At 66.6% G+C, this 20273-nt stretch overlaps 2 protein-coding genes across 4 annotated transcripts; one reads left to right on the top strand and one right to left on the bottom strand.

Annotated features, from left to right (window-relative positions):
* Positions 1-1078: 1078 nt before the first annotated feature.
* RARA (retinoic acid receptor alpha) lies at positions 1079-15788 on the top strand. Of its 3 annotated transcripts, none has more exons than XM_054396903.1 (8): positions 1079-1256; positions 12520-12668; positions 12775-12916; positions 13904-14064; positions 14159-14335; positions 14425-14629; positions 15031-15189; positions 15577-15788. In XM_054396903.1, the coding sequence occupies exons 1-8, from the start codon at positions 1079-1081 to the stop codon at positions 15786-15788; spliced, it is 1383 nt and encodes a 460-aa protein (XP_054252878.1). The 3 variants fall into 3 exon arrangements, with proteins under 3 accessions (XP_054252878.1, XP_054252881.1, XP_054252879.1); XM_054396904.1 differs by lacking the exon at positions 1079-1256 and adding an exon at positions 7298-7454; XM_054396906.1 differs by lacking the exons at positions 12520-12668; positions 12775-12916.
* A 1471-nt stretch (positions 15789-17259) lies between these two features.
* GJD3 (gap junction protein delta 3) lies at positions 17260-17991 on the bottom strand. Its single transcript, XM_054396797.1, has one exon. The coding sequence runs from the start codon at positions 17989-17991 to the stop codon at positions 17260-17262; it is 732 nt and encodes a 243-aa protein (XP_054252772.1).
* Positions 17992-20273: the final 2282 nt, after the last annotated feature.

Here is a 20273-nt window from a genome sequence, read left to right as displayed (position 1 = left end):
CTCCCCAGTGCCTCGCCGGGCGGCCCAGCCTTGTTCCTCTGGATCCTTTTCCGCCTCCGCGGGGCCGGGAGCCAGCACTCGGCAAATAAACAGCCCCCGCCGGGCACGGTGCCAGCGCTTAAATAAACAGCCAGCCCGGGATTGTGAAAGCCCCATGCCCCCCTTCCCACTGCTGCCCCCTGCCCTGGCCTGGGCTGCAGGGTCTGTGCCCCACTGGGCTGGCATGGGAGCTGCCAGCTCAGCCCAGCACATGGCACAGCCCAGCACATGGCATGGGGTGGGGGCCGCGTCCCGATGGGCAGAGCCCAGCCCTGTGGCAGGCAGCCAGGCTGAGCCCCCAGGTGCTGGGCTTGGGGGGCGGTGAGCCCCCTCCTGCCCTGGGCCGGGTGGCTGAGCCCCTGTGAGTGTGGGCACGGGGGGAGGCACACGGTGGGTGAGGGCGCACGGCTGTGACGGCAGAGCCAGGCTGGAACAGAGCTGCTGTCCTCAGGGGACCCTGCTGTGCCAGCCTCCCCCGCCAGCTGCCTCACAGGCCCCTGGGCTGGAGCAGGGGGTGCTGCCCCCCTGGCACCCCTTGGGCCCCCCAAGGCCAGGGTGAGCCTGGGGGAGCAGGTTTGGGGCTGTCTCATGGCTGCTGGCCCAGGTGGGTGCCCCGTGGGGCTGTGGTGTCCCCATGCCATCCCCATGCCGTGCCCTGCCCCCTCGTCCGCTAAGCCAGGATTTGTGCCCCACGCCTGCCGGGCCCTGGTGGTGTTAATCTGGGGGATTGGCTCTAATCTCGCTGGGGGGCACCAGGCCTGGCCGGCTGCGCCCTCCCGGGGCTGGTTGGGGATGTGCCCTTGGGCTGAGGGTGGGGAGGAAGCTGAGGCACAGGTGGTGGTTGCCACATTGGGGTGGGGGCCAGGCCACTAACCCCTTGCACTAACCTCCATCTCTGCTCCCCCCACAGCACTACAGGAGCCAGTGTCGCCAGTCAGGACAGCGCCGGGCATCGGGGTGCCCACGGGCCCCATGCTCTGCTTGGCCCCCGTGCCCCGTGCCTGAGAGCCCCCACACACACACCAGAGACCTTCCCACCATGGCCAGCAACAGCAGCTCCTGCCCCACGCCTGGAGGTGGGCACCTCAATGGCTACCCTGTGCCCCCCTACGCCTTTTTCTTCCCCCACATGCTGGGGGGGCTCTCGCCACCCAGCACCCTGGCTGGCATCCAGCACCAGCTGCCCGTCAGCGGATACAGCACCCCCTCACCTGCCAGTGAGTACCACAGCGCTGCGGGGTGGTTTGGAGGGGAACCCTCTGTACCAGGGTCTGTGCTCAACATGGGATGCAGGTGCCAGCCTTAGGCTGCTGCTCTGGCACTGCTCTGTAATATGCCCTGGGGCGGTGGCACCTATAAGGAGACTTCTCTCTGCCCCCAGCCACCATGTTGCTCACCCATGGGGAACTGGTTTTTGAGGGGCACCAGCTCCTTGCCTGGTGGGTGGTGAATGCCAGGCACTGCCCCCTGGTGTCTCTGTTATTGCTGCTGGGGAAACTGAGGCCGGGAGCAGGCAGCAGTGCCCGGCAGGGGGGTGTGTGTCACTTAATTGCTGTGGTGTGACCACCTTCGTTAGTGGTTGTGTTTGTGCCCGGCTGTTAACAGCCCGGCTGGCCCTGCTTAGGTGCCGTTGGCTGCCACCAGCACTGGCATCAGCGCTGGCACCCACCGGGAGCCGGTACCGAGCTGCGTCCCCGCGGCGGCTCTTTGTTCACCGGCGGCGTGGGGGAGGCGATGAAGGCAATCATCGCGTCTGCTCCTGATTCAATTTCCCCCTGACAGCATCGTCCATCACGGCCCCGGTAATCACCACCCCTCCGCCGCGGCAGCTGGGAGCCCGCGGGAGGTGGGCGACCGGCCGCGGGCCTGCCTGCCTGCCACAGTGCCGGCACCGGCGCCCCAGCCCTGGGCTCGGGGCGTACCTCAGTTTCCCCAGTCCTCGCTGGCTGCCATGGGGGTTGTCTGCCAGGTCCCCTTCCCATCCCCGGCATGGCTGCGGATGGGTGCCCTTGCCCGTTCCCGAGTCGTGCTGCCATGGGTGCCCCGTGGCAGTTGCCGTCGGGAAGGCCCCTGTGGGTTGGGGTGTGGCGGGACCCCCCCTATCTCGTCCCTAGCCCCGGGGGACGGTGCAGGTCCGGGCAGGGCCGGCCCCGGGCGCTGTCCCCCGCCGGAGCCGCCCCGGCGGCGGTGGGACCCAGCGGGACCAGTTCAACGACTGGGTGGCGGCGGGCGGGGCCCCTCCCCCGCGCTGGCTCTGGGGCCATTCCCGGCGCGCGGGGTTGTGGGAACGGGCTGGGGCGGGGGGGGACCCTGTCCTGTGCCCCCCATCTCTGACACTCGGGTACCGCTGTGGTCCCCGGGGGCTGGTAACAGCCGGGTGGGTCGTGCCTCAGTTTCCCCCTGCCCTTCCGCCCTGGCGAGCGCAGGGGGGCGGGGGGGGCACGCACAGAGGGGGCATCATGTCTGCCTCCCCTCTCCCCAGCACCTAGGCAGCCCCGGTGGGTGCCCTGTTCATGGGGGTCCCGCAGTGTTTGGTGTGTGCCCATGCGGGATGCCCCTGCCCTCGTTCATGGCGCTGCGACTGGCAGGGGCATGCTGGGATCCGTGGTCTAGCTCGGCGGGGCTCGTGGCTGGGGGGGGCCACGCAGGGGCCCGGTGCAACCCCCCCCACCCCCGCAGCTGCTCACGCACGTCTGGCCCCGCCGCCAGCCCGCCCTCGCCAGATGTGCTGCAGCTGTGCGGCCCCGGGGCCGATCCGGCTGGGACCTCCTGGGGCTGCAGATGCCTCCCCTCGGGGTTCAGCTGGGCTGGGGTTGTTGGCACCGGGGATCTGGTGGTCTGGCAGCTGCAGGGGAGCTGCCGGTGCCAGCTCTGGACCCTGGGCTGCTGTGTGCTTTGCCCCTCCAGATGCAGGGAAATGGGACGAGCCCTATCCTGTGCATGGTGCTAGGGGCTGCTTTGGGTGCAGAGGGGGCCTGTGGCACCCCTGGCACGAGGAGGGTGTCCCTGAGTGCCCTGGGAACCACTGTCCTGCCAAAACCCTGTGCCAGGGCCCTTTGTGCCTCGAGGTGAAAGCGCGCAGCAAAGGGGAAGTGAGTGGAGGTGCTGGGCACAGCCCTGGGGACCCTGGCACAGCCCCCTGGTACAAGCTCTGCAGCTGTGGGGAGGGCACAGGATCCCCTATCCCATGCTGGCACCTTGGGGTGGGCAAGGGACAGTGAGGGGGGGCACCCAGGGCTGGATTGAGTCTTGTCCACACTTAGACCTGCAGGTGGGCACATGTGCTCACACAGTGCATGTGCCAGTGTGTGCCCGCTGCAGGGGGCAGAGGGGGTTGTGTGTATGCACATCTGTGTGTGCATGGGGCTGGCTGCCTGTGGGTGCCCATGCCCCTTTATGCTGCCAGCTGTGCACGTGTGTGCCCTCCTGCCTGCTCACAGCTGTGCACGCGTGTGGCAGGCGTGTGCAGGGCTGAGAGGCCTTGTGCTCAGTGCCCACCCTGCTGTGCATGTGCCTATGCCTGTGTGTGCATGTGGAACGTGCTGTGGGGCCGCCTGTGTCCCAGTGCCAGGTGTGTGCATTCATGGCAATGTGTGTGGCAGTGCCAGGGCTGTGCCTCTGCCCCCCTCCCCCCATCCCCAGGAACTCCATGGTGGCCCTTGTGCCATGGGGCTGGGCTGTCCTTGGGGGATCCCTCACCCAGTGCAGGGTCTTGAGTGGGACAACAAGGGATTTCCCCCCAACCCTCGAGGGTCTCTCTGGGCTGTCACCCCCACAGGGACCCTCCCTCCGCCCTGGTTCCCAGGCTGCTGGAAATGGGACCCTTCGCGGCCCCCTCCCCCTGCAGTCGGGGCCCCCCTTGGCCCCACTCCGGGCTGCCGGGACGGGGGGCCCTGGCCCTGTCACCCTACCCGCTGGCTCTGGTTTCCTCCGCGCCGCAGCCTCTCCCCCGCAGCGCTCCGTAATTAATTAATTTTTAAAAATTAATGAGCAAAATGTGCTCCCTGCAGGACGGGGGCCGGGAGCCGGGAGCGGGGGGGACGATGTGACGGGGTGGGGGGGAGGGGGTGTTGTGGTGTGACGGAGCTGGGGGGGCCCTGCTTGGGGCAGAAAAGCTGGGGGAGACCTCATGGAGTGCGGTGTTGGGGGGGGTACTCCCCCAGCCCCCCTATCCTCGGCCGTGGAAGATTGATGAGGCTGGGCCCCCACGCCTGGGAAAGGCCATTAGGGAGGAGGTTTTCTATCACTGTCACGGGGGGCCGGGGGGAGCCGCCTGCGCCCGGCCCGGAATTCGCTGCGCTGAAAAGCCGCTGAAGGGGATAAATGGGGGATCAATGGGGGCTTTAGAAGTGGGCGGGCGGGCGCGGGGGGCTGCGGGGCCCCCGAGGTGCCAGGTTGAAGGGCTGGGGGGAAGGGGCTGGGGCCAAGCACCCACCCACCCCAGACCCCACGGCTGCGAAGGGTGGCTTGGCATGGGGAAGCGGGCGCGGGGGCGGGGGAGCGTGTCTCTGCCCGCGTCCCGTTGTCTGTCCGTGACTCTGCGCTCCCCAAGCTGCCCGCTCTGGGCATAGCAGGGTCCCCCCGTAGCGTCCCCCTGAGCGTGGGGGCTGCATCTCCGTCATGCTTTTGGGGGCACATTGTGTCCCCTCCGCGCCCAGCATCAGCCACCCCCGAGAAATGAGGCCAGGAAGAAGCAGGGACGCGGGAGGTGCTGCCGAGGCTGGGGGCCCCTTCTGGTGTCTCCAGGGGTGACGGGAGGCGGGGTTCGGGGACGTGTCGGTGGGACATGGCCCATTGCAGGGTGCCCCCATGGCAGGGTGCTCCCCATGGCCCTCACGCCGCGGGGGCTGCGTGCGGGACGCTCCCCTCTCCCAGTTCCTCTTGGCTGCAGCATTAAAGCTTTGGGGTTGTTGGGGTTTGTTTTTTAACCTCTGTTGTCTTCCTGTTACTGCCGCCGTGGGCCGGGGCGGGGGAGGGGGTTAGCGATGCCCCAACTGGGGCCAGCAAGCGTGTGCCATGGCTCAGCCGTGCCATGGCCCAGCCGTGCGGTGCCACCGGCCCGCGTCCCATCTCCTTGTCGCCGCCGTCACAGCCACATTCTTTCCAGCGCTGGTAAATGACTCAAAGCAGACATTTGTCATGTTCGCTGCAGGAAGTTGGAGCAGCGCTGGGGCTTTTGTTCGGAAACCTGCTGGCTAAGCAAAGCCTTTGACTTTCTATTATTATTTAAACAGGCGCTGCTGAGCTGCCGGGCGCGGGCACGCGCACGCATGCACACGCACGCACACACATGTACGTGCACATGCATGCACACACGGGGGCACACACATGAACACAAACGCATGTGTACACTTGCACACTTGCATGCACACGCAGGCACACACTTGTATGCATGCACACACATGCATGCACATACACATGCACACACATACATGCATGCACACAGACATATGCACACACATGCATGCATATACACACAAACACATACATGCATGCACACACATGTGCACACACACACACACATATGCACACATGTGCATGCACACACGCATGTGCTCCTCTTGGCGTTTTTCTTCTCCTGTTTTTTGTTTGTTCTTTTCCCCTTTCACTTCCCTCTGTCTGGGGAGGAAAGGTTGGAAATCAATGCAGGATGCTTTGCCCTGGTTGCTCATGCTGGGGGTGGGTGGAGGGGCTGGAGTGCGATGTGGGTGTGAGGAGGATGCCCATGCCAGCAGGAGGGTGCCTGCAGCCTTGGGATGTGTGTGTGTGTGTGTGTGCATACTGCCATGTATGTGCACACTGCCATGTGTGTGCATGCTGCCATGCATGTGCACACATGCACACACAGCAGCTCACGCAGCCTCCCTGCATGCTCCATGTGCCCACCCAGTGCTGGCATCTGTGGCAGTGCCTGCATCTTCCCACCAGTGCCCAGCTGTGCACACACCTGTGCTCCTCCATCCCCTTGCCCAGGCCAGGATCTAGGCAGGGGGTTTGAGTGGACTCTGCAGCACCCTGAGCTCTCCCTCTGTGGGAACCTCTGTGGTGGACAGTGGCCATCTGCCTCTGGCCATTGTGTGCCAGAGTCTGTGTGCTCACTTTGGCTGTGCCAGTGGTGCCATGCTGCAGGAAGTGAGGGCTGGTGGGTGAGACTGTGTGGCAAGGAGGTTACCTGCATGTTTGGACAGTGGCACTGCCAAAGCCCAGCCTGTGGCCACCATCCTTGTCGTGGGTCCACCCCTGTCTGGGTGCAGGCGGCAAGGCTGATGCCAGTCTGTGCAGGCAGTGCTGTCACCACCACAGAAAGGGCCTTTGGTTTGGGATGCCACCTGCCCTGGGGGTACAGTGGGGAGGGGTAAGGTGCTGTGTCCTATATGGGCCACACACACGTGTGCTCTGCTGCTCCGGTGCCAGCTGGGCACATGTCACACGCATGTAGGTGTGTGCAGAAGGGATGCACACACGTGTGCAGGCACACAGGCTGCCCCCTCCCCATGCACTGGTGCAGTGGGGATGCAAACAAGCACATGGTCTGTCACGGAGCGGGAACACACACATGCGTGTGCACACACACATACACACACCCCACCTTGTGCGGTGGCACCCGCACCTCCGGGGGTCAGGCCGAGGTGAGCCCTTCCCCGCCGGGTTCAGCCGCAGTTCACCCGCATCCCATTAGGCAAATGAGCCACGGCCCCGGGCAGCCCCCGGCCGCCGGTAGACCCCGGCTCAGGACGCTCCCGGGCAATTCCCCCGGCCTTGGGCACCCCCTGGTCTCGGGCATCCCCCCCCCCCGGCATCCCCTCGGTCCCCTAGCACCACCTCCAGCCCCTTCCCGCTTGGCGCTGGCCCCGCGTGTCGGTGTTCCCCCCGCATGTCCCTGTCCGGTGCCGTCCCGGGGAGGGAAGAGGCTGGGGGCGGCCCCGCGGCGCGGAGCGGGTTAAGGCTGTGGGGAGGCGGCTGGTGTCGGGAGGGACCGGGGCTGCCGGAGCCGCAGAGCCGGCGGGGCTGCGCCTTCCTCCCCTCCCCCCGTCCTCCTCCTCCTCCGCCTCCTCCCGCCGCCGCCGCCTGCCCGGGAGCAGAGCGGAGCGGCGGGGCCCCGCTCCCCGGCTGAGCCGCGGCTGGGCCATGGCAGCGCGGCGCGGGGCGCCCCGGGGACCCAGTTCCCGCGGGGGGGGGCACTGACCGCCTCAGGGCCGCCCCTCCGCCGCCGAACCGGGGAGAGCCGCCCCCGAGGGGAAGGGGGGGCCCCCGGGCCATGTACGAGGGAGCGGCGGTGGCGGGGCTGCCCCCCGGCCCCTTCCTCCGGATGGATTTCTACGGGCCGGGCCCGGGATGTTTGCTACCGGAGCGTGGCCCCCCCGCGCCCCGCGGGGCTCCCCGGCGTCCCCCGCCCTGGAGCACCTCCAGCCGCTGTAGGTACCCGCGTCCCGGGGGCGCCGAGCCTCGCACCGCAGCCTCGGCCCGGAACGGGGGGAGGGAGAGCGGCCAAAAAAACCCCGGGGCGGGGGCGGGGGGGTGCGGGGATGGGTGTGGGGTGCTGGGTGCTGCGCTGGTTGCAGGCGGTGGGTGCTGGCGGCTTGGCTACAGGCGGGGGAAGGGGTGGGAGGTGAGGGGTGGGTGCTGATCCCCGGGGGGGGGGTACCAGGCTCAATTCACCCCTCCCGGCCCCGCACCCTCCCCGCGGGCTCCATCGCTCCCTCCGCTCTCCTTGCGCAGAAGCCGCCGGCTCGGCCATGAGCAACCCTTGTCCTATTTCGGCAAGAGCCGGGACGGGGCTGGGACTGGGGCCGAGGCCGGGGCTGAACCTGGTGGGGCTCCCCCCGCACCCTCTTTCCTCCCGCGGGGTCGGCGGCAGCTCCAGCTCCGCCGGGAATTTCGCTCGCTCCCGATAAGGGCTCCGAGAAAATCCCATTAAGTACGGAACGGCTGCAGCCGCTGCTGCTGCGAGGGGCGGAGGGGGGGGGTGGGGGACGACCCGGCGTGGAGCACCCCCCGCAGGCCCTGGCGAGGAGCAGGGGGTCCCCCTCTACTGGGGTGTCCCCTGGCTTGCGTTCCCCCCCTTGATGCAGTGGGTCCTGGGTGCTGATGTGGGGGTCCCGCTGGTGGGATTCTGGCTTGTGGCCCTGGGAGGGTCACAGCCTGGTGTGCCCCATGGGTCCTTGGGGACGGGCAGGCCCCGTGCAAACGCGGCGGGCACGGAGGCTGCGTGGACACCTCTGTGCCAGGGTGGGCAGTGGGAGCAGGGCATGGGCATGGGCATGAGCATGGGCAGTGCACTCCCAGCTGCCGCCCAACCCCGAGGGCTGCCGCCCCATGGGGGACGCGGGGCCCTACTGTGCTTTGTGCCCAGGATCTGGGTGGGCTGGAGGGGGTCCTGTGCCACTCACCCCCCTCAACAGGCAGCTCTCCAGCCTGGCATAATGCCCAGGGGCCACGGGCAGCGATAACAGCCCGGGGAAAGTCCTGCGGGCTCTGTAGGACTTTCACCTCGATAAGGGCTGTGGGGCCCTTTCGTGGGGTGCAGCCGGACTGGGGGGGAGGGAGCGTTCATCCCTGGGTGCCCGGCGAGACCCTCTCCCGGTTTGCCCTTGCCGTGGTGATGCCCGTGCAGTGCCCGTGGCCGGTGCTGTCCCAGGGGTGTGTGGCCGTGGCCCCCGCGGTCTCGCTCCCCTCATTGTCTCGACCTTTCCGCTGGCACCGAGCGCGGCGCCAGGGCCCTTTGTCTGCAGCCAGGGACGGTGCGGGGCTGGGGGCTGCCTGGGGAGCCCTGCAGCAGGCAGGGGCCGTGTGTCCCAGGCTGCAGTGCCATGCCCTTAGCGCAGAGCACCCCAGGCCCCCACGGAGGCTGTGCTGTCCTGAGCGGGGTGGCTGGGGGCTGCCATACCCAGCCTGTACCCCCAGTCCTGCAGGAGAGGGAAGGAACTCCTAGCCAGGGGCCCCTCCCTGCAGGCTGCAGCTCTGGCTGCACGTGTAGCAGTGGTGCTGCCTGTGGCCTGCACAGACCAGGGGCACTTCTGGGCTCTGGTCACTGTGACCATGACCCAGCGGGTGTGTGGGCAGCGGGTGCTGGCAGGACTCCCTGGCCGGGTGCCCTGTTCCCTACATCATGCCGAGGTACTGTGTCTCCCCGGCCCAGGGGTGCCAGCCCATGGCACGGCTCAGTGGTGCTGGTGTCGGTGCTGCCATGCCTCAGTTTCCTCAGAGACAGCTCTGGCCATGGCTGTCCCCAGTGGGGCCGGCCCTAAGGTGCTGACTGCTGGCCCAGTACTGCCACTGTCTTGCCTGGCAGGACATCATCTCGCTGGCACAGGGGTGGGGGGAAGAGCTCAGCGTTGGGGGGGGGCTTCAGTGGAGCCTGGGGGTGTTCCACGTTGCGGATGGGGAAACTGAGGCACGAGTGCATTCCCCGAGACAGCAAGCAGGAGCTCACTGAGGCAGTTGGCATTCCGTGCCAGTGTGGGTCCGTGTGCTGCAGGGGGTTTTGCGGGGTGCTGCGGGGGTCCGTGGGGTCCGTGGCGTTGGGTTGTGCATAGACACCGCCCCAGTGAGCTCGGGGGGGGCCCTGCCGTCACCTCGCGTTAGCTGTGCTCTGTCACCCCGGGCCGGCCGGGGACGTGCAGCCGGCGCAGCGCTGCGGTACGGGGTGGTGGCAGCGGCACGGCGGGTGCCAGATGGGTGAGTCGGGGTACTGGGGACCCCAGGCTCCGGTGCTGGCGGCGGGCAGGACCTCTGGGTCCACTGGGCAGCGTGTCCTATAGGGACCAGGCAGGGTGGCAAGTGCCCAGCGGGCGGAGCACCGTGCCTAGTGGGCAGGACCGGATACCCCATGCCCTGGGGCACCTCAGGGCTCCCGGGACCCTCCTTCCTGCCCCTCCCTTGTTCCCTCCGAGGTGCAGGAATTTGGGGCACGTGGGATCCTCATCCGCAGGAATGACCTGGGCTGGGCCCCAAGGCACAGGTGCGGGGCTGTCCTGCCTGGCACCACGCTGCCTGGCACACCAGCCCTGTCCCGCCAGAGCCCCTGGTTCCCCCGCTCCAGAGGCCTGAGTCCTGCCCCCGGCTCCGGCCCGGGAGCCATGCCCAGTTCTTCGCGTGGGTGCCGGTAGCGCGGACTCTTCGTTGTGCCCCGGGCGCTGGCACACGGCGTGGCCCCGCGGGCACTTTCCCACGCCGGGGCGGGGGTGGCGGGTGTCGGGGTGCCCTGGGGTCCCTCGGTGCGAGCAGGAAGCGGGCGGCGGGGCCGCGGGCGGGGGCGTTCGCCCGGGGATGCTGCTGGAGCCGCAGCATCTGGTCTGCAGCTGGGCCCCGCTCCCGGCGAACGGGGGCGGGGGCAGGCCGGAGTGGGGGCAGGACGCATCGGCCCCTCCCGCTCCAGGGGAAGGTGGGGCTGGAGGAGGGAGCCCCACCGTGCATCCCCGGTGTCCCCAGCTGCCCCTTCCTGTCCCCAGGCCTGCGGGAGCAAGGGAGGTTGGCACCAATCCGGCGCGCTCAGCACCGCCGGGTGCTACTCTGTGCCCTCCCCTCGCTCCGCAGGGGCACCCCGGCCTGGTGCCACCGCGTTGCGCTGCTGGGGGGCCGGACAGGAAAAGGCGGGTGTGTCGCTGCCCCAGCGGTGCCCTCCTTGGTGGCACAGCGGTCCCTGCGGTGGCAGGGGATTCCCGCGGCACTGGCACAGCCATCCCTGCCTGGGGATGGAGTGTCGGGAGCGGGGGGAGGAGAGAACCGGGTCCCCTCCCCCTCTTTCCGCACCCAGCACATCAAAATCTTGTCAAATCTGCATTTTGTGAGTGCAGCTCTCCACGAGGAAGTTCTTAAATTATATAAAAGAGGAGATAAATTATAGACGACGTTGGCTCCGTCACTTTAATGGCTCCGCTCCCTCGAGTGGCAGCGGAGATTTATTCACTGCCGCCCGGGAAGCTCTGCCCGGCGCTCGCCCCCGCGCCCTGCGCGCTCCCCTCCCACCCTGCCGGCTCAGAGCCCACCCCACACCGCCCTCGTCTCCCACCCTGCCCCCTCACAGCCTACTCCTCATGCTTGAATCCCACCCTGCCCCCTCACAGCCCATTCCTCATCCTCGGATCCCACCCTGCATATTCCCGTCCTACCCTGTATGCTCCTGTCCACCCTCTCACCGTCTATCCCACCCCTCACCCTCCTATCCCATCCCTCACCCTCCTATCCCACCCCTCACTCTCCTATCCCACCCCTTACCCTCTTATCCCACCCCTTACCCTCTTATCCCACCCCTCACACTGCCTGTCACTACCTCCCACCCGTCCCCACTCTGTGTCGGGGGTGACCTTGTCCCCATTTTCTCCCTCCCTGGCCCCGTCTGCACCCCAGACCTTCAGCAAGTGGCAGATGGCACAGCCAGGCTGGGAACCCCCCGTAGCCCTCATCCATCCCCACCCCCAGCAGTGGGACCCCTCCTCAGCTCATCTGCAGGGCAGGTGCCCCTGACCAAGGTCTCTCTTTCCGGCACTCCCGACTCCAGTGCCATTTCTGGGGGCCCTTTTTTTGGGGTGCAGGGGCTGGTGGGGTGAGGGGGGCTGTGGTGTTCCCCCCGCCCCCCGTCGGGCTGGGCCTTTCATATCCTGTTCGACTGGTTCTGGCTCCTGCAGAAAACGTTCACAAACATCCCGGAGCTGGGGAGCACTTAACCCCTGCCTGCCTGCACCCCACTGCTCTGCACCCCCGGGGTGCACAAACCTTGTCCTGGGGGGCCTCAGGCACCTCCCAGACAGTTCAGGGGGCAGCGGGGGACAGGGAAGATGGGAGGGAGCAGATGCATTCCATGGGATTTTGGGGGGCAGGAGGGGAGCAGGCACATCTCATGAGGTTTTGGGGTGCAGGGGACACCCTGGGGTGTGTCTGCCCCCAGGCTGGTGAGGCTGTGCCAGCACCTGGTGGCAGGGGGCTGCCTGCTGTGGGCATGAGGCCAGCAGTGCCCTTGGGGACAGGCCCCACCAGGGTCCCACGGGGTGCTGGCTGGCTGGGTACTGCCATGCCTGTCCCCTCTGCCCTTCTGGGGCCCCAGGCTGGGCACAGGAGTGTGCCCACACATGTGAGCGAGTGTGCAGCACCCCTCCCCTCCCCTCCCCCCTGCCGGGCGTGCACCGCAGCGGCCCCGCAGCCGCCACCGGCGCGGGAGGCTCCTGGGATCCTGCCTTTTGCCTTTGCTTTTTCCTTGCTTGTTTTTTTGTGGCTTTTTTTTCCCTTTTTTTGTCTGCCTGCGTTCTGCGGCGGCTCCGTGGCCTGGAAATGTCAACTTGCATCTTCCCAGCTCACGTCCCCTCTCTGCTGGGCAGCAGGGCCCTGTGGCCGGGCAGGACTTGGGATGGGCAGCACAAGGAGAGGACCGCCGGGACTGGGTACCGCCGGCCCTGGTGGCAGTGTTGAAGGGTGGGGATCGCCATGGGACCGGTCCTGCCTGGAGGTCTCTGTGCCCTGAGTACCCCCCTGCTGTCCCCACAGCTGTCGAGACACAGAGCACCAGCTCGGAGGAGATTGTGCCCAGCCCACCCTCGCCCCCGCCCCTGCCCCGCATCTACAAGCCCTGCTTTGTGTGCCAGGACAAGTCCTCAGGGTACCACTACGGGGTCAGCGCCTGCGAGGGCTGCAAGGTGAGAGCTGCCAGCACCCCCTTGCCAGGGCCACCCTCCCCATGGGTTCAGGGGCTAGTGGGGCAGTCTCCTGGCCGGGCACTGACTGGCATGGGGGGGTGTGCAGGGCTTCTTCCGGCGCAGCATCCAGAAGAACATGGTGTATACGTGCCACCGGGACAAGAACTGCATCATCAACAAGGTCACCCGCAACCGGTGCCAGTACTGCCGCCTCCAGAAGTGCTTCGAAGTTGGCATGTCCAAGGAGTGTGAGTGTGGGCACAGGGACAGGGCAGGGATGAAGATGGGCACAGGGATGGGATGGTAATGGGGACAGAAATGGGCACAGGGATGGGTGATGAGGACACGCTGCCCAGGTGCAGCCAAGGGGCCCGGGCGTGGGGGCCCCATCCCAGCAGCCCCTACTATGTGCCCAGTGAGGCCCTGGAGCAGGGGGGGGTGTGGAGAGGGGGCCCCCAGGGTTTGTGTCACAGCTTGGCCGTTGCCAGGGCAACACGTGATTGATGATGTCAGAGATAAATGACGCTGAGGAGGCCTCCTGGTGCCAGTTGTCATGGTGCCCAGGCTGTACCCCCCCGTGCTGGGCAGCACTGCTGGGGGTGGGTGCCGGGGGGCGATGGCTGCTGGGGTGCAGCTGCCTCCATGAGCCCTGCCCCATCTGCTGCCCCTCTGGGGGCTGTGACCCCCCCTGGGAGGGGGCTGGCAGATGCTTTGGGCAGGGGGCTGGGCATGGTTCAGTATCCCAGGGGCTCAGCCTGTATCGAAAGGGGGTTCTGGTCCCCCCCTGCCCACGGATGCTGAGCCCACACCTGAGTGGGGTGTGGCGCTGTGCCCAGCTGCTCCCCCAGGGCTGCTGCCTTGTCCCCTGCATGTCCCCATGGTGGCTCAGCTGCCATTTTCTCTTGGCATGGTGTCTCTGCACACCATTGGCTTTGCAGGGCACAGCTGAGTGCTGCCCCCATGGCCAGGGGTGTGGTGTGTCCCCCCCAGGCTCTGTTGTCACCTCCTGATTGCCTCCCAATGACGTGGGGGGGGGAGCTTGTGACAGGAAAGCTGCGTGGGGCTGGGGGCTCCCCTGGCCCTGTGTCACCGCAGCTGATGCCAGCACTGGAGCAGGAGGGTCCTCATCCCACCCCCCATGGCGGGAGGGCAGAGTGTGGCGGTGCCAAACCCCACCCTGGGCAGGGTCTGGGTGGCTGGAGGAGGGGGTGGCACTGACCCTGCTGTGCCTGCAGCCGTCCGCAACGACCGGAACAAGAAGAAGAAGGATGTGCCCAAAGCGGAGTGCTCGGAGAGCTACATCATCACCCCCGAGGTGGAGGAGCTCATCGAGAAGGTGCGGAAAGCTCACCAGGAGACCTTCCCTGCCCTCTGCCAGCTGGGCAAATACACTACGGTGAGTGGCGGGAGGGTACCCGGGGGTGCCCGGGGAGCCTGGCAGCCCTGCCCCTGTGCCCTTACACCACCACCCTCTCTGCCTCCTGCTGCAGAACAACAGCTCGGAGCAGAGGGTGTCCCTGGACATCGACCTGTGGGACAAGTTCAGTGAACTCTCCACCAAGTGCATCATCAAGACTGTGGAGTTTGCCAAGCAGCTCCCCGGCTTCACCACGCTCACAATCGCCGACCAGATCACGCTGCTCAAAGCCGCCTGCCTCGACATCCTGGTGAGACAGCGGGCACAGGGCAAGGGGGCTGGGAGCAGAGGGCAGTGGGGGCACGGTGCTGAGCGCCCTGGCCTTGGCCCCCTGCCCAGATCCTGCGGATCTGCACTCGCTACACGCCGGAGCAGGACACGATGACCTTCTCGGATGGGCTGACCCTGAACCGCACCCAGATGCACAACGCCGGCTTCGGGCCCCTCACCGACCTGGTGTTTGCCTTTGCCAACCAGCTGCTGCCCCTGGAGATGGACGACGCCGAGACCGGGCTGCTCAGTGCCATCTGCCTCATCTGCGGAGGTGAGTGCAGCCACAGGCACCCTGCCCAGCGCCCGGGCGCCTGCCTGGCTCTCCTCCCCCGATGCCTGACCGAGGAGACCCCAAAGGGTACCCTCAGCTGTGGCACAGCCATGCTGGTGTCACATCTGTACAGGGAGCTGGGTTGTACCCATACCCACAGAGGGCAAGGAGGGAGGACAGGATGTGTGTGACCCCCACTTCAACCACTGTGTCCTTCCTGACCCCCACTTTCAGCACTGTGTCCCTTGTGACCCCCGCTTTGACCACTGTGTCACTCCTGATCCCCACTTTGACCACTGTGTCCCTTGTGACCCCCACTTCAACCACTGTGTCCCTTGTGACCCCCTCTTTGACCACTGTTTCTCTCCTGACCCCCACTTTGACCACTGTGTCCCCCCCAGACCGCCAGGACCTGGAGCAGCCGGACAGGGTGGATAAGCTGCAGGAGCCACTGCTGGAGGCGCTGAAGATCTATGTGAGGAAGAGGAGGCCCAACAAGCCCCACATGTTCCCCAAGATGCTGATGAAGATCACAGATCTCCGCAGCATCAGCGCCAAGGGTGAGTGCTGGGGAGGGGGCAGCTGCCCTCCTGCAGCCCCCTGTGCCCTCAGGGGGGCATCCCTTGGGCTTGGCATGGGCAGCAGTGGGGGCCCAGGTCACTCATCCTTCCCCAGGGCACAGCTTCCTCCAGAGGGCACGGAGGAGGGGATGCTGGGAGCATGGCTGTGGCCCTTGTCCTTCGCACCCAGGGATGAGCAGGGCCGGGGTGCTGGTTTAAGGGTGCCAGTTTAGGGGTATTGGTTTGGTGCTGCTAGTTTAGGGGTGCCAGTTTAGGGGTGCCACTTTGGAGGTGCTGGTTTAGGTGTGCCAGTTTGGGGATGCCAGTTTAGGGGTGCCAGTTTAGGAGATGCCGGTTTGGGGATACTGACCCCAGCCCTTCCTGCAGGCGCTGAGAGGGTGATCACACTGAAGATGGAGATCCCAGGCTCGATGCCACCTCTCATCCAGGAGATGCTGGAGAACTCGGAGGGCATGGACACGCTGGGGGGGCAGCCAGGGGGTCCCCGTGCCAGCAGCCTGGGCCCCCCCCCGGGCAGCTGCAGCCCCAGCCTCTCGCCCAGCTCCAACCGCAGCAGCCCAGCCACACACTCGCCGTGACCTGTGCCCGGCCTGCACCAGGACAGAGCCCTGCACGCCTTGGGGGGGGGACAGGAAACGACCCCCACGCCTCGGCCCTGGCTGCAGCCCCCTCCCGGGGCGGACTCCTTGCAGCCCCTCGCTGGAGTAACCCCAGGACCCCCCCCGAGGTCGGAGAGGACCCCACGGGGAGCCCCCCCCAGCCGGAGCGAGTTGGTTGAGTCACATTTCAGGGGTGTGGGGGCCCTCGGCTGCCCCCCCCCAGCCCCACCAGCACCAGCACACACGGGACCGACACCACCGAGCCGCCTCCCCCTCCCCCTGCCCTGGCCCCGGCTGCCCGGTGCGGGAGGGAGGTGGGGGGAGAAGTAACCCGGCCAGCCCCCCCCTGCCCGCCGAGGGAGCAGAGTCCTTTAAAGAGAAGAGAAAGCAAAGTTATATATATATAAATATCTATAAATATCTATAAATACCTTTTAAAACCTTTGTAAAAGTTTGGAGGGGTTTTTAGGCCTGTGCAGGTGGAGGGGGGGCACAGAGGGTGCTGCCAGGGGGTGGGGAAGGGAGGCAGGGGAGGGCAGGGGGGGGTGGGAGCCACACAGTTTATTATTATTATTATTAAATTGTTTTTGTTTTGTTTTTCTTTTTTTTCCCTTTTTTTTCTTTTTTTTTTTTTCTGTTGTTGTTGAGATTTTAGTGGTTTTAGAGTCGGGGGGCACCGGGCAGGCCCTGCCCTGGCTCCCCTCCCCACCCCAAACCTCCCCCCTAAGTGGGGTAGGGGCTACAGGGGGGGTGCCCGGCGGTGCCAGCCCTGGCTTGGTGGGGCCAGGCCCTGCGGCATGGGAGGAGTGGGGGGGATGGGGGGGCTGGCTCCAGAATAAAGTTTATTTATTCTAGTGCCCGACTCGTTCTTGCTGTGGGGCACCGGCACGGGGGGGGTGGTGCATGGTCAGCGTCTGGTGGGGGAGAGGAGGGGCACCCCAAGACCTCCCCAGTCTGCAATCCCTGGCTCCGGCCACCTCCAAAGGCTGGGCTGGGACAGAATCCTTTGGGCTGTTCCATGCGCAGCAGACCCAAAGCTGTGCCGTTCCTGGCACCGCTGTGCTCGTGTGCCCCCCGCCACATCCGGGGCCAGCCCGGGCCTGCAGAGCCCTGGCACACTCGTGACACCCCCAGCACAGGATGTGGGGGGCAGCCCTGCTCCCTCCTGCTGCACTGGGGGCAGTGGGGAGGGGTCGGGGCGGCCCTGCTGCAACGCAGGGCTGGGACCTGTTTTGTTTCCTTTTGTCCATGTTTTTTTTCCAGCAGCTGCGGGGTGAGGCTCGGTCGCCGCCCACAACAGGAACCGGGGGCCACTGGGGCACAGCTCAGCCCTGCGCCCCCCGGCAGGGCGAGGGTCATGGCAGGGACAGCTTCAATCCCCCCCGCCGCTGGGCACCGGCCAGGTTGAGCCCGGCCACAGCTGGTGGCAGCAGTGCCAGCCCGAGGCCAGCTACACGGTGAGGTCCCCCCGCGGCGGGGAGGCACCGGCGTGGCACAGGGACTCCTCCACGGCCCCCGACGGCTGCCCGGGGGCCGGTGCCCGCTCCTGCGGCCGGTGGCAGCAGCCGGGCCGGGCCGGGGGGGCCTTGCGCAGCAGGTGAGCGAGTTCCGCCAGGCTGAGCAGCGCCGACACCAGCCCCACCACGAAGTAGAAGTGGATGAAGATGGTTTTCTCGGTGGGGCGGGACACGAAGCAGTCGACGCGGTGCGGACAGGGCCGGCGGCGGCAGACGAAGAGAGGCTGCACTCTGAAGCCATAGAGCAGCGCCTGGCCCAGCAGGAAGCCCAGCTCGGCCGCGATGCGAGCCACCACACTGCCCACGTAGAAGGGCTGCAGGCGGCGGGCACGCTGGCCCGGGGCACCCCCGCGGCCCGGTTTGGCCGCCTGGTGCACGGCGAAGATGACGAAGAGGGCGGCAGGAGCCGAGAGGATGACGATGTGGAAGACGAGGAAGCGGTAGTGGGAGATGGGGAAGGCGGCATCGTAGCAGACAGGTTTGCAGCCTGGCTGCTGCGTGTTGCAGACGAACTCCTCCTGCTCGTCCTCGAAGACGTCGCTGCCCACCGTGGCCAGGACCAGGATGCGGAAGAGCAGCATCACCACCAGCCAGAACCTGCCCACCATGGGCGAGTGCTCCTGCACGGCGTCCAGCAACGAGCTGAGGAAGCCCCACTCGCCCATGGCCACGCTGTGGGAGTGGGGTCAGTGCTGGGGGGGTGGCGTCGTGCCCACGAGGATGGACCCCAGCGGGCAGCACGGCCCCTCCAAGCTCAATATCCGTGCCAGACCCCAGTGCATTGTGCCATCCCTGCTCACAGGAGGGCTCTGCTCCCATTACCAGCAGGGAATCTGAGGCTCAGGCAAAGGCTGTTGGCATTATCCTGACCTGGCAGGGACTGGCAGGAGCCCTGGCAGTGCCACGGAGGAGTCTTGCAGAACATCACAGAGCTTTGGAAAGCAGCTGCCAGGCAGCAACCTCCAGCAGCTCCAGGACCAGCTTGTCCCTGTCATGAGTGTCCCCAGGCAGCTGCTGTGCCCCAGGACTTGCTCCCCCAGAGATGGGTGTAGGGGCATCAGCTGGGGCAGGACCAGCAGGTTCCCCAGCCATAGTCAGCCCCTGGCCCCTCCAGCCACCCCCAACCCCAGCCCCAGCCCAGGGGGTTCATCCCCAGTACCTGCGGCGGCTGCAGTCCACAGTGTGCCAGCACGGCTGGCGCCGGTGGTCCGGGGCTGTCCGGTCCCTTGTCCGGCCGGGCTGGGATGACAGCCCCACAGCCACGCCTGGAGTGCTTTTAAAGAGACAGAGCAGCCTCGGGGGCGCCCGGAGGGGAGGGAAGGGCTCAGCCCTGCTGGGGGAGCTCGAGGACAAAAGCTGCCCTTGCCCCTAGCTCAGCAGCTGCCCAGGGTACAGGCTGGGGCAGGGGACAGCTGCCCTTGCCATGCAGAAATGCCCCTGTGCCCCAGCCACCCCAAATCCCCAGGGCCTCTGGGCACCAAGCCACAGCACTCATCCCCCAAAGGGCCCCCCCAGCCCTGGCATTGCCCAGGAAGAGCCTGAGGGCATCAGCTGCACTCAACCGTGCAGAGACAGCTCCTGCCCCGCAGCCCTGCCTGGAGCCAGGCTCCCTCATGGGCATGGGCACAGGCATGGTGCCCAGGGGAATGCTCAGGACTCCAGCCCTCCCTGCTCCCTGATGCTGTGTCTGGGCTGCTGGGGCCATGGAGGGTCCCAAGGACCACCCTGGGCTGCCCCTGGCTCCAGCATGGGCTGGCAGATGGAGCTGCTGGAGGTTGCTGCCTGGCAGCTGCTTTCCAAAGCTCTGTGATGTTCTGCAACGCTCCTCCGTGGCACTGCCAGGGCTCCTGCCAGTCCCTGCCAGGTCAGGATAATGCCAACAGCCTTTGCCTGAGCCTCAGATTCCCTGCTGGTAATGGGAGCAGAGCCCTGGCCAATGCTGGTCACCCTCAGGCCCTCCTCACCCTTTGGGGGACTTGCAATGCCCACAGTGGGTTGCTGCCTGGTGCCCCACAGCTCAGCTGCCCCTGCCAGGGGGGAGAAAACCTCTGGTACAGAGCCTGGGCTGCACCCTGTGAGTGTCTGAGCACACAGCTCTGAGCATCCAGCTGGGGTGGTGCCAGGCTTGTGGGAACAGCTACAGAGCCAGCCTGGAGCAGCCTGGGCACCGTGTCCTCGCCATTTGTTGTGCCAGGGGTGCCAAGTGACCCTTGCAGCAGAGAGAGCTGTAAATAGCTCAGCCCCTAGTCAGGGACGTGCCAGAGACGTTCTCCAGAGCCCAGCAGTGGAAAATCTGACAGCGCCCTCCAGAGCTGGCTGGCTGCCAGCTGAGCACCTCGGTGGCACCGATAGTGCCCGTGCCCGGCCGCCACACCATGGCTAATGGGACAGGGAGGCCCCGGGGGGTGCCAGCTGGTCCTGCAGTTCCCTGTGTGCTCTGGAGTCACCATCGTGGGGTGTGCGTGGAGATGGGTGGCACAGTTGGGTTCTGCTTGTCTCCCAGTGCCAGCCCAGGAGCCATCTCCTTGTGCCTGCCAGCAGGCTGGCAGCCCCCCCTCAACCCTGCACAGCCTGGTTCAGCCACGGGCATGGTGCTCTGGGGTGCTGAGCACCCAGAGGTGGGGGTGTGAGACATCGCAGCTCATCCCTCAGGGCTTAAGTAGTGACCTTGGACCCTCCCCAGTGCAGGGACCCCATTTCCGTCAGGAGCAGCCCCCCAGGGCTGTGACTGCAGCCCAGCAACGCCACCCACGGGCAGAGTTCCTCAGCCTGGCAGCTGTGAACACGTTGGCAACTTCAGCCCCTGCCCACCTGCGGGCACAGCAGCAGAAGCTGAGGCAGATGGGCAGCAGTGGGCAGACACCGAGGGCCACAGGAGCCTTCGGAGGAATGTGGAAGCCTCTGGTCACAGCAGAGCTCCCCGCAGGCCATTTCCATAACAATGCCA

Source organism: Indicator indicator, chromosome 39 (assembly GCF_027791375.1).
Source record: "Indicator indicator isolate 239-I01 chromosome 39, UM_Iind_1.1, whole genome shotgun sequence".
Classification (NCBI taxonomy): domain Eukaryota; kingdom Metazoa; phylum Chordata; class Aves; order Piciformes; family Indicatoridae; genus Indicator; species Indicator indicator.
Note: the sequence above shows the minus strand (reverse complement) of the source record. Positions and strands in the feature narration are given on the sequence as shown.

Bases quoted from the DNA above. Each gene is read 5' to 3' on its own strand.
- RARA (XM_054396903.1), top strand. From the start codon at position 1,079: ATGGCCAGCAACAGCAGCTCCTGCCCCACGCCTGGAGGTGGGCACCTC. The intron at 12,917-13,903 runs GTGAGTGTGGGC...CTGTGCCTGCAG, and splicing joins AGTTGGCATGTCCAAGGAGT to CCGTCCGCAACGACCGGAAC. The intron at 15,190-15,576 runs GTGAGTGCTGGG...CCCTTCCTGCAG, and splicing joins CCGCAGCATCAGCGCCAAGG to GCGCTGAGAGGGTGATCACA.
- GJD3 (XM_054396797.1), bottom strand. From the start codon at position 17,991: ATGGGCGAGTGGGGCTTCCTCAGCTCGTTGCTGGACGCCGTGCAGGAG.